The 12795-nt window shown below is 45.2% G+C and overlaps 1 protein-coding gene across 2 annotated transcripts; it reads right to left on the reverse strand.

Annotated features, from left to right (window-relative positions):
* Nucleotides 1–654: 654 nt before the first annotated feature.
* NOLC1 (nucleolar and coiled-body phosphoprotein 1) lies at nucleotides 655–12661 on the reverse strand. 2 transcript variants are annotated; one of them, XM_054831830.1, is made up of 14 exons: nucleotides 12503–12661; nucleotides 12361–12416; nucleotides 12103–12224; nucleotides 10395–10510; nucleotides 9427–9613; nucleotides 8823–8926; nucleotides 7977–8127; nucleotides 7117–7257; nucleotides 6613–6702; nucleotides 5175–5318; nucleotides 4400–4945; nucleotides 3569–3681; nucleotides 3091–3171; nucleotides 655–2803 (listed from the first exon to the last, which is right to left on the reverse strand). In XM_054831830.1, the coding sequence occupies exons 1-14, from the start codon at nucleotides 12611–12613 to the stop codon at nucleotides 2645–2647; spliced, it is 2121 nt and encodes a 706-aa protein (XP_054687805.1). In that variant the 5' UTR covers nucleotides 12614–12661; the 3' UTR covers nucleotides 655–2644. The 2 variants fall into 2 exon arrangements, with proteins under 2 accessions (XP_054687805.1, XP_054687806.1); XM_054831831.1 differs by lacking the exon at nucleotides 3569–3681 and having other exon boundaries at nucleotides 2736–2803.
* Nucleotides 12662–12795: the final 134 nt, after the last annotated feature.

The raw sequence follows: 12795 nt of genomic DNA on the forward strand, positions 1-12795 counted from the left end.
TAATGCCATTTGTTGCATCTCCTGCTGAAATTTTAGACAGCATTACACCTTCTCCTACAACATTATGTCTAAGGTGGAGGGCTGGCAGACATCATTGGTTACAGGGCAACTGCCAGCCCCATCCACCTGGCAATTCTGTTCATCCCAACCTTCCCACAGATGTATAGCACAAAGGGTAAAAATAAGCTCTGCACCAGGCCCTGCATATTAATAAGTTCCTTTTCCCTGCAGACATGATCACAGAACAGGAAGAGACTGCAAGGGACACAGAAATTACCTCTTTTAACCAGGTATATACAGAATTTTTCAGTTATACCTGCTATTTCTTATACCCATAGGCTGATGCTTCTTAAGTAATATTGCCAGCTGCCATACAGCTATGTGGTAGCAATACCGGAGCAGACCTAGCAAGATATTCTGGTGTGAAGGGACTCAAGCAGCCTGTTTGTCTTGGTGTAAGTAAATATTCTTCCACTTGTTTTCTCCAAATTTCTTGCAGAGTCACTCAAAGCCAGCTTGAGCACATAACTAAGGAGACAAGAACTGGCTGTAGATAGGTGTCATCAGCCTTATCCATTAAACTCCAAGAGACAGTTTACCCCCACCCCTTTCCCACCTGCTATTCCATACCTTTAACTATCAGATCCACTCAGATTACAAAGGCAGCAATCTTTATTTTCTGAGACATTTGTATGCTCACACTTAAAATACCCCCAAAACATAAAAAGTTTTTAAAAATTTTAAGAATTCCAAATATAAGTTCCTGATAAACAGAAAAAAGAGGGCAAATGACAAGTCACAAGCAAGATGATGTTCAAATCCCCAGGCAGAAAATACTCTACTCCCACCTTACTTTGACCTCTAACCTTTAATTCCTTGTAATAACCGTGGTCTCCTGGGCCCCTCAGCACTGTAGCCTAGAATCCTGGCACCAGAGTGATTGTGTAAAATGCTCATTGGAACAAGTTGCAGCTCATGTATATGGGGGTGGCTCATCAAGTCTCATCCAACCCTCAATTAGGTGTCACTGCTTTGCACACAAATGTAGCTTCCTGTAACAAGAGGGTTCTTCTCATTGTCACCCTTTGGGGAAGGAACAGAAACATGGAAATCAGGCCCTGACTAACCTCTCTTGGTGGCTGGCAGTTTCATGGGATAGGGCAAGCAGTTCTCACAGCCCACTACCTCGTTTCCCAAACATGCACTACTACCACTGCTCAGTTCGTACTGGCTACGGGCTCAGACGACTGCTTCACAAACTACAATTAACTTAACCCACCTAACAGGGGACAAAAGTGGTTGGGAGAACCATTTTCTACCATATGTGAGTTGCAGCAGAAATAAGGAGGCAGTCACACCAACTGCAGGGGAAGCACGCCCTCCTCTCAACAGCAGTAAGCCCTATTATCTCAGTTGCTCATGAAAACTCAATTTAGGTTGCAGGTTACTGAACTTGAGGCTCCCCATACTGAACACATACTTGTAGCTAACACTTCAAACCTTACAGCACCAGGCTTTATTTGCCTTAGTGCTATGGGGAAACTGGCATTTAACTTCTTGAGAGGGACTTAACAGATGAAAAACAGCTCAAAGAGCAAGTGGTCCAACCCAGAAAAAAAAATTTAAGGCATCAATGATACATTCATCTCAACTCCCAACAAGTTGCATGGCACATTGCTGGGAGTAAGCATAAGCTGGCATGTTTCATGTTCAGGGAGATCAAAGAGTAATGCCACGCTGCAGTCAGAGCCTCTGAAACAAGATCAAAGTAAAAAGCAGAGCTAAGTAGGAAAGAGGGCTTTATCTCCTCTGCCTCCTTACCCATTCCCTCCAAGCCAAACATCACAACCTCCATGCAGTCAAGTTTCTGTACATCTCCACTCCCCAGCTACTTCCCAATGAGAGCATTATCAAGAGCACCACAGCAGTGCTACAGACCTTTGCCTTTCTGACAACAGCCCCCAACTTGCAACTGCACACAATACAGCTACTCAACTACTAAAGTGTATTGAGACTCTGCTTCTTTAAGTACTCTGGTTAGTGGCCTCAACAGGAATGGAAGGAAGAAGGTAGAAATTTATTACAAGGTGAAACCATAAAAGAAGGAAACAGAAAAGAGGAACTCTGTCACAATGCAACTGTGAACTTGAAATATCAGGTGTGGGTGAGGATTACAGCCAGAGGGTTCAAATCAATCATTGCTCATACAGTAACTAGCCAAAGGCAAGTTACAATACTTGCCATTTCACAGGTATCTGAGTTAAAATGCTGAAAAAGAAGTGGGAGGTTAAGATACAAGAGAATGATTTATCTTTCTTCTACTAGATGGGCAGAAAACTGAAATGAAAAAAATCACTGCCAGCCTTTTAAAATAAGACTGTAGAAAATTTAAGTCTTGGAGGTCACCCTAGTGGTGCCGATAACACCAGCTCAAAGGATGGTTCCAAATTAGGGGCCTAAACCAGAATTAGAAATAAAAGGGGGAACATCCAACCATTCTCCCACATGCCCACACTGAAGCTGCCTGCCCCACAATGCACTAGGGGAGGTAGCATTCCAGGCAGGTTTGACATCCATAATGTCCACATGCCCATCCAAGCCATTCTGGTGAGCAGATGGTTTATAAATTCCCAAGGAAACATTCTCAGTCACTTTCAAACTTGACAGAATTAACTTGGGTCGATATAGTGCCCCCACGGTAGCTGCCTCGTTTTTTCTTTGTCTTCTCATGGCGGAAAGATTTGCCTTTAGTGAATTTCAGAATATTGTTAGCCTTCTCACCCCAGTCGCCAGCTGCTCCTTTCTGTGAGGGATGAAGGGGGAGAGAAAAAAGAAATTCAGGGCAGTACTCAAGAGAGTAATGGCAATGCTTTGCACTTCATCCTACCCAGCAAACACCAATACTTTAACACAGGAGCTGATACCACTCTCCCACACACCTCCTGGCAGTGCTCACACACTTCCTAACAGCACCTCCTGGTGGAAAAAGTTCCCACCAAAAAGAACTGTTCACACACACACCAAGGCCACTCTGCCAATGTCTATTTGCAGAGGCCAAGCGTTACCGCTCTGGGCGCTACCTAGCCCTACCTTTGCTTCAAATGAGTTATCAGCAACACGGGCATCCAGCTCAATCTCTTCTTCCCTTACGCGGCGGAATGGAGAGGCTGGCTGTTAAAAAGAAAGAAAACAAGATACAGTAAGTGCATACATGGATGTTATTCCCTTAGTGACAACCTCCTTCCCTCCTTGTCCTCCAAATACGGACCCTCAATCTTGTCGCCTCAATCTTTAAGTGTTTCTCATTCATAATTTTTCCCCTTCTTCAGATCAGTCAGCTCAGGGACGCTCCTGTGCAAGCATATCCAATCAACCTTTGCCAGAATAATATTATGCACGTATGTGTGCTCCCTAGGGTTGTCCAGACAAGGTTCAAGTGCTTGAGGAGGGAGCAAAAATACAAATAATCCTGTGGGCCCAACCTCCCCCAAAAACCCCAAAACAAGCCTACTTGTTCAGGAGGCAGAGATGCCTCTCCCACCAGCCATCACAGTCCGCCCTCACTCACCCGTTTCACCTTGGGCACTGTGTGTGGTGTTTTGGCTTTGATCTTTGCCTTTTTACTGTGTGGTGTCTCTGGCTCCTGAACATCTTCCCTCTTCTGTTTCTTCCCAATCGTGCCTGTTAGATGTACAGCAGTAAAACTTCAAAGGGAGTAACTGCAGTGTTGGGAAAGGTAATGGCATCTCTCCCCAGAATGCAAAGCCAGTGTTGACACAGGTGTGAGAATCAGTCCCCGCATTACCTCACCCAGAAAACATGCTATAACCAATACTAATAGCCTTTCTGGTTCAGCAAGGATTTTGCCCTCCTATCCTAATGGATAAAGATACTTTTGTGGAATAGGGTACCCCTATATTAATGATTTAGTGCACTTGAAAAAGTTCTGTTGGTTAAAATTTGCCAGTTCGTGGAGTCACACAGTATGCACTTGCACACATCGGTAGTGCATTCAAAGTTGTTTTCCTCCTGGAGGGATAACGATTGAGATTGTGCACTGGGACATCATCTGTGGTGTCCCACTCAACTCAGACAAGGTCCTCCAGCAGTCTGCCTTGCTGTCACTAACCATCTTGTACATGCACAGATGGCAACTGGCAACAACTGTACAGAAAAATTACTTAATGTTACCACAAATTCCGTTGCCAGCAGATCTGCAATACAGACAAAAAGGATCACACCAGATTAAAAATCAGCCCTTCCCTCTTAGTACTGCACCACATGGCATAATCTAATAGCATGTAGAGTTTAGACTGAATATTGTTTAGGAAATGCTCCCATTCATGCTTAGCTCAGTAACACTGCCTGACAGACCCACTTCCCAGACCGCAGGTAATACCTCCATTGACTTTTCCAGTCTCTTCTTCAGAGCTGCTTTCACTGCTGCTACTGCTCCCACCAGCTGGCTTAGACTTCAGGTTGTTTGCTGCTGGTGTGGATGTTTTTGCTTTCCCTGTGGAGGCAGCAGTCTTAGCATTGTTCTGTGCCCCTTTCCCTGCCTTTTTGGGCTTCTCATCCTCTTCGCTGGAACTATCAGATGAGCTGCTACTACTACTAGAAGCAGCTGCCTTCTTCCCCACAGTTGCTTTTGCTGCTCCTGTAGATTTGGTGGCTGGTTTCACTGCTGGCTTCTTTTCTTCTTCACTGCTTGAGCTGTCAGAGTCAGAAGTGTCTGCTTTGGGAGCTGGGGTAGAAGGTTTGGACACTGGCTTACCCACTTTGCCAGCTACCTTAGCTGGAGTGCCTTTCTTCTTCTCATCCTCAGAGGTATCTGAATCAGAGCTACTCTGTGCTTTCTTCGTGGCAACTTGTGACTTTTTTGTTGCAGGGGTTGCTGCTTTAGTTGTGGGCTTCGAGGGGGCCTTCTTTTCAGAGCTATCAGAATCTAGAATGGAAAGGAAAAGAATAATGAAGGCTAAGCCCCATTCCTTCAACATGAAGCTAACATACAGATTCGATATTGATACACAGTGCACTTCATTAGCTGCTTGAAACAACACTGCAATGGGTATTCCTGTCCAACTGCACCCTCATACCCTGCCTAGAAACACAGAGGTCTGAGCAAGCAAGATGTGCATGTGGAAATTCTCTCTCCTTTTCTCCTACTCCAATACCTGAGCTGTCTGAGGAGGAACTGGAGTCTTTCTTTGCTTGTCCAGGCTTGACAGCTACTTTTGCTGGTTTGGAAGTATTCTTGATCATGGATTGTTTAGCTGGGAGCTTACTCCCTACCCTCTTGTCATCTTCAGAGCTAGAATCTAAACAAACAAAAAAAAGGATGTTCTTTAAGTTTAAAAGCTTCTGGTGCAAGTTACTTTAGTAATAACATGTCTATAACTCATGGGGAAGTGAAAAGCAAAATGGGTTGTGGCCCAAGGCTAAGCCTGTAGATAACTGGCAATATGCAGCATTTGAGGAACACTTGGAACAGTCAAGAGACAGCTTTCTTTCCATGTATCTTTCCTGTGAGGAAGTGGAAACAAGTAGTTTAAGTTATTCACTAATGCAGGCACAAAGAAGCAGATATTTGGAGAATAATGTTGGAGAAGAGGTACAGAATAAGGGACTGGAGAAAGTATAGATATTACCAAGAATAAACTCAGGGAGAAGAAACATCGAGACAAGAAGCTATGTAGTAAACATCATAGAACAGGCGAGGAATTAGATAAAATTGACAAAGCAGGGAAAATGAGGCAGCAACAGCACAGTATCTTATTTTTGCTTTCTTTTTCCTGTATCAGATGTGTTTAGCAGCAGTCCAAGGATGGACTGGAGACTCCTGTGTACAAATATGCCTTTGTACTGTGTGTCATAGCAATCTGGAATGCTAAGCCTGATCTATTCCAACATTTCTGAGCACTAATAACAGTAATCAAAACCATGTCCATTTGTGAGAAACTAGGCAACAAAACCAGAAAACACAGAACTCCTGTCACTTGTTGAAGGGTCACACATCTACAGACAGACAGGCAGCTGTCACTCACAGTCACAGCTGTGGCACCAGAGATGTTGAGATATAGAACAGGAGCACCTTGAACTTGGAGGGGATAGGGAACTTACATGAGAAATACAGCACTGCAAACTTTAAAGCTGATCAACAGAAGATACAAAGCACACTGTGCCTATTTCTGGGGTCATATTAGGATAAGGCAGCTTTTGAATCTATTTTGAACGTGGTATGGCAATAATATTCTCCAGTTTGGAAATTTCTCCCAAACACAATGGGATAACAGAAACCAAAAATCTTAAGACACAGGTCCTCAAAAAGTGCAACCATTAACCTTCCTGGAGAAACCCGATACACGTGACGGCCCACCCTTTCCATCCAGCAACACGCAGACTCTTCTGCACTTGCCAATGGTCTTATTGGTGTCTTATGGTCAGACTCCATTCTGCGTAGGAGGCTGCCGTGCTTCAATTTCACATCTTGTTAGCTATGGAGACCGTGATGCTTTCGAGCTCATACACTAAGGATCTTAGCAAATACACCACTATACAGTAACCTGGCCAATAAAACATTAACACAAAACCTCCCTGTATTTCTTGAATTACCTGAGTCACTGTCAGAACTGGATTCAGCCTTCTTGGTAGTCACAGCTTTGTTCTGGGGGCCAGGCTTTGTTTTAGCTACTACTGCTTTGCCTGCAAAAGCAAGTTTAAAATTAACAGGCCACATCCGCACCAAACCTTTGTCCCAAGATCCAAACCTCTCCAGATGTGAAAAAACTCCTCAGTGCACCAGCCATTCAGCCGGCACATCAGAAGCCAAGCACGGATCTGGCCAGCTGCAGTAATGGGCCTGGCTTGTTCCCGCTAAACTGGATCCTGATGAGTTTTCAAACCAAGATGAGCAAAGTACTCTAACCTGCACACAGTTTGGATCCACAGGCTGTACACAGTGTTGTTTGGGACACCTTCAAAATACTGAGCTTCCAGAGAAGCAAACAGCAACATAGACCAAAGTCAAATGGCTTTTTCAAGGAAATCAAGACACTACCAAAACATTGTCCACATCATGTAGCACTTCCTCTGCAGCCTCCTCTCCTCACAACATACCTGCTCCTCCCTTTGGGGGCACCTGCTCTGCCTCATCACTACTGTCTGAAGAGTCACTGCTCTCAGCCTTTTTTGCAGGAGCCTTGGCAAGGACTTTCTTTGTCTGTGTAGCTTGAGGAGGTGGTACAGCACTGTACTGACCTATGAAGAGAGACACAGCATTCAGATGCCTGCATGACAATGCGAGCAGCACAAGATGTTTGTTGTAGTTAGAATAAAGCACTTCTGCTATTTGGTTTTATTTATTCCCTTTCTGTAGCTACAAAGATACTAGCTTATAATTTGAAAGGTTCCACCCAGCCCACTGCTACCTCCTGTTTCTACTGTGAGTTTAACTCTCCTCTTGGGGTTCAGCTGGCCCAACCATCTCTGCAGAAGTTTTCTCTGCACTTTTAGAAAAATAATAGCTTGTGTTTCCAAACTTTTTCAGAAAAAAAACCTGATTGCAACTGAACAGACCTGGGTACTTCACAAAAAAACCAAAAAAGCTTAAAGTTCTGCAGTTACAAAGTAACCAAACCACCGGCAAATTACTTCCCAAATCCTGGCAGCCAGGAAACCTGCAAGAGCAATGTACTTAAGGGCTACCTGAATAGAAGACATGCAGCAAACCAAGCCAGGCCTGTCACAATCTCTCTCACTCTCCATCCCTTGCTGAGGGAGTAGCTGAATTGTAAGCTGAGCCACAACAACACACATGAAAAGAGCTGCTGTATTTCTGGTTCAGGATGCCGCCACCAGCACCACCTGGAACCCTGTGTGGAGCAAGACTTGCCTGTGCCCTGCATATGCTTCTGCTGGGACAGCAGGACTAGCAGAAAGTATCCTCCCACGTAGCAGCAATCGTATTTAGTACTTACCAGACTTTGGCTTTTGTTTTGCAGGTGGCTTTTCATCATCTGAGCTGTCAGATGAGTCCTCACTACTGGAGCTTTCCTTGGCACGTTTGTTTTTCCCTGGACGTACTTGAGTGGCTGCAGGTTTTGGCAGAGGTGATTTCTTAGGAACAGCCTTATCACAAGAAGGAAAGAAATACACATTAAAAAAGGTTACAGAAATATTGTGGGGACAGCTGGATGTGGATCTTGTTTAACTCTATGCCTCACTTAAGAGAGCAAATTTTGAAGACAAAGGGGGAAAGATTAACGAAGATTCTCAAATGCAAATTTTAGGAAACACATGAGTATCATGATCTTTCTGACCACTCTGCTGCTGTTCTCTGCTGTGTGAATCCCTAATGAGGAGCTTCTCTGACTAAGGGGCACAGAACTGACTGAAACGGTAGCAACTGCCACTTGATCAAACACAACTATGATTATTTTTGTGTTGCGGAAAACATTTTTAAACCCTCTCTAGTGGAAAACTCAAAGTTACAGATAGCTAAGCACAAGAGAGTCATGCAAAAGTGAACATATAATGGAGACTACAACACGGTTATGACACAACAAGATGTTTTCCTGTAAAAGGAAGGAGCAGAGGAAGCAGTAAGGAGTTATTAGGGAAGAAAGGCAGTGCATGGAGAGGTGCTAGAACACATAATCCCTCTGTATAAAGGAGAAGGAGGTGTAACAGCTACAAATGCTCTGCTTAGCATCTGTGCAGTCTGTGCTTTCGTCTACACATTTCACAGTCCCTGCAAGACAGAGATACACCCAGTCTTACTAGAATTCTACAGTGTCCACGAAGCTTTTCATGGTCTAATTTACCTTCTTCGGTGCAGCCTTTTCTTCATCAGAATCTTCACTACTGCTGCTACTGCTTGCTGCTTTTCCATTGACCACTTTCGTGGCCGCCTGGGCAGCTTTACTTCCTTTTGAGATAAGTAAAAATGGACATCAGAAAAAACGCTATGGTAGATGAGGGGTAATTACATTCAGCATAAAGTATCATAGAGAAAAAAGAATCATAGGAAGCCAATAGGGCAGATTAAGGCAGAACTGCAAAACTGTTTTTTTTTATCCTACTGCAAGCTTAGAGAAAGTTTCCAGAAAACTGTCCATTCTAGCTCATCCAAAGTTCCAGGACTAGAGGCTAAGTAAAGATCTTCCCTGCTCTTTGAGGGGAAGCACGACTTAAGCAGTTACAGTATGCAAACGATGCAGCATTTGGGACTAGATGTTTTATTTGCAATCAGTTCTACACCTCTTCTGTGTCAGAAGCAGACTGGACTGGAGCGCAAATGGCAGCGACAGCAGATTTTCAGACTGCTATGTTAACACATATGCCTTTGCATGTAAGTATAGCCCCTATCACTCCTCCTCTGGCTTTTTTGGTTTTGCGCTTTGACATACAATATACAATAAGAGGTACCCGATTTAGGTGTTGCTGGTTTTGGTGGCTGTTTCTTTGGTGCTTCTTCATCTGAGCTGCTTGAGTCAGAGCTGGAACTCTCTGCTTTCTTCTGAGGCTGGATTTTCGTTCCAGAGCTGGAACTCTCTGCTTTCTTCTGAGGCTGGATTTTCGTTCCAGCTGGCTTTACCATGGGTTTTGCACCTTTCTAAAGAACAGGAGGGAAAACTGATTAGCCTTTTTAGCCTTTAGGGAAAAAAAAGGAAAAAAAAAAAAAAAAGAGGCTAATTAGTGGGACACGTGCAGAAACAGCTGTCTTTCAGAGAGGTTACCATTTTGGCTTGGAAAACTCTCCCTAATCGTTAGAGCCTGAAAATCCCTGGAAAGCAGTTTTGCTCTGGAAAACCTCCCAGCAAGCCCATAGGAGACTTCCTTTGCTCCTCAGTCTCCAGTTCTGCATCCTGAAAAGGGGGCAGCTCTGGGGCTGGCACTGTTCTCTTCCTTCTCCAGACCACACTAGTTTGAAGACTGAAAAGACTGACAGGGCAACTCTGTTGGTCTCCCTTAGTGTACACTGACATCCTTCTTCCCTATACTTCTCAAGACCATTACTGCAGCAAGAAAAATGAAAGAGAAGATTCTCTTTTTATGTCTACATGTATATGTGGAAAAAGATCAAATTTATTTTAGCGACTGCAAATAAATCTTCCTCTGCAAAAAAAGCGCTGGCAGTCTTAAGATAAAAACAAGGAGCAGACTTGGATATGAAACAAGGTGGGTGCTGGACATGAAATTAATTTTTCATGGGACCAGTCCAAATGGCACACCATCCACTACAGAAATGTCTTTTTACATTGCACCTGCAGCAGTCTAGGCACTTCACCATTCAGGAAAAGCAAGCCCAATTTCAGACAGAATTCTGCTGGTCAAATTTGCTATTATCCATGACTGTCAAACATGCATTAAAGAGGCTGGAAAGAAAAGCCAACCTTTGCTGGCTGCTTCTCCTCCTCTGAGTCTGAATCATCACTGGAGTCCTCGCTGCTGCTCCCTGCCTTCTTGGCTGCAGGAACTGCTTTTGCCTTGGGCACAGCTGCTGCTTTAGCTGCAAATAAGGGATAGCATACATCGATAATAAGTTAATTCACAACTTTCATGTACCTATATCCTTCACAAGTGTGTATCAGAGCAAAAGAATATACTAAGGTCATTAAATCATGACTGAAGTTCATAACACTGACTTTGTTTCTTAAACAGGGTGCAGAAGACGACCCCAAAACGGGTAGGCAAGAGGATAAAACCAATTCTAGATTTTATCTTTGTCACAAAAACATTGAAGAAAAACTTCTATCACCAAAAAGGACACCCCACCAGGAAGGCGTCCTCACAAACTGAGATAACATTAAATGGGTCTGCACACCTTCCAGCTTACAAAAACCCACTGAACAAGTGCAAACTTCCAAAGAGAACCACTGCAATGCCGTGTTAAGGTTCCAGACACTTTGCTTAACGTGTTTTAGCCAAATCTACTCCTTCCTGGTTATTGATTGTTTTTTAATAACATGGAGCAAAATAAATCATTCTGCCTTGAGTTATGTTTGCAACTGTCCTTATCAAATAAAAATCAGATCTAAGTTCAAATTCAGCCTTAGGATGGCTCAAGTTGAAGACCAGTTTTCTTTCTGTGTCTCTCCCTCTCCCTGTCTACTCCTCTCCTGCAAATCTACTGCTAGACACACACAAACTTGTGTAGACCGCGATTAAGGCAAGGCATAAGAACAATTCCGGATCAAAAGGGAAAAATACAGCTCACCACATACTAAAGTGCAGTGGAGGGATGTATTTTTTGATAGCGCTAGGATACCAGCTTGAGAGAAAGGAGTGTAGTAACCTCACACAAGCAGCAGGTGAGCAAGGATGCTTGACGTTTCTCTGGAACTTGAGGATGCCATGTACATCTGCTCCATGTCAAACAGGTCATGGTGCCCAGCAATACAGAGGAGCCTGATAAATCCTAGCCATGCATGAGTTTTGTGAAATTATGCATATTTTAAATGTGAGAACACTTACAAAACCCCTATCAGTTTTCCTACAACAGGAAGATGAGAAACCATTCTTTAAAGCTCTCAGTGAAACTGAGAGTCCCTGGAAAATAGCATGGAAAAAAAAATCATGAGGTCACTACCTCCCATGAAGAGGGTACCAGCCCAATCTACACGCATTAAAAGACCAATTTTACTCTATATTTAAATCAACAGGTAGTCTGAATGCGCTGAAGCAAGTAGGAGTAACTCTGCGGAGATATCCTACCAGTAGGTGTTTGGAAAGCAGAATCTCAATATAGACGAGGTCATGGAGGTGCTACTTCAATAGCACCTTCAAAACTCAATACAGCCCAATGCCTTCACCAGTCTCAGCCAGAAGAGACAAACTGAATGGCTAAAACCTTCTAGCGGACACAAACCGCGATGTGTTTAAATTGTAAGTGCATAAAGAGATCATCTTTAGCTAGGATGAACGTACCTTATATGTCATGGGCAAAAGACCTGCCAGAAACAAGATAGGCCAATACAAACCCAGTCCTTGCTAGTTGCTGAAGGACCTCAGATGGGCTGCTGAAGCTGAGCTCTATATCCAGGTGAGAAGCCAATGTCAAACACAACCCTGGCCTGCCCTACGGCCACTCACAAACCTCACCTGGTTTCTTGGCTGGGGGCGTCTCGTCCTCCTCACTGGAGCTGTCATCGCTGCTGGAGGACGGCTTCCTCTTCGCCTGGGGGCCGTTGGGAACAAGCTTTCTCTTCTTGGCCGCTGGAGACCTACAGGGAGAAAGGCTGAGCTGGGGACTACGAGGCGAGGGCCGGACGGCAGCTGGTGCCGGAGGGAGCCCGGCAGCGCGGCGGAGCCCCCCCACCCCCCGGTAAGCGCGGCCCCCGCCGCCGGAAAGGGACTTACTTCAGCCAGTAACTGAAGATGTCCAGGAGGGAGGCTGCGTTGGGGTCCTGCTCCTTCTAAACCAAGAGAGAGGCCGCGTCAGTCAGTCAGTCAGTCAGTCAGCCAGCCAGCCAGCCGCCCCGCCGCCCCCCGCCCCGCTCACCGTCGCCGCCTCCTTGGCGAAGGCGCGCGCGGCGCCCTCGAAGCGGTTCTCGCGCAGGAAGGCGAGCACGAAAGGGAAGAGGTCGCTGGGCACCGCGCGCCACTCCGCCATGCTGCCCCCTTCGCCACGTGCCACCTGCGCGCACGCGCGCGCAGCGCCACGTACCGAGGTGCGCACGCGCGCGCACCTCCTCGGTTCCGCCTTCCCCGCCATGTTGGCCCGGGCGGGCCTGCGGTAACCGGGAGGGGTGTCCCGGTACTCGGCAAAGGCAGCCTGCTGGCGGGAAGGGCGCC

Source organism: Grus americana, chromosome 7 (genome assembly GCF_028858705.1).
Source record: "Grus americana isolate bGruAme1 chromosome 7, bGruAme1.mat, whole genome shotgun sequence".
In the NCBI taxonomy this organism is placed as follows: domain Eukaryota; kingdom Metazoa; phylum Chordata; class Aves; order Gruiformes; family Gruidae; genus Grus; species Grus americana.

Bases quoted from the DNA above. Each gene is read 5' to 3' on its own strand.
- NOLC1 (XM_054831830.1), bottom strand. From the start codon at position 12,613: ATGGCGGAGTGGCGCGCGGTGCCCAGCGACCTCTTCCCTTTCGTGCTC. The intron at 9,614-10,394 runs GTTGGCTTTTCT...CCTGTTCTTTAG, and splicing joins AGGAGAAGCAGCCAGCAAAG to AAAGGTGCAAAACCCATGGT. The intron at 8,927-9,426 runs GTACCTCTTATT...TTATCTCAAAAG, and splicing joins ACCAGCAACACCTAAATCGG to GAAGTAAAGCTGCCCAGGCG.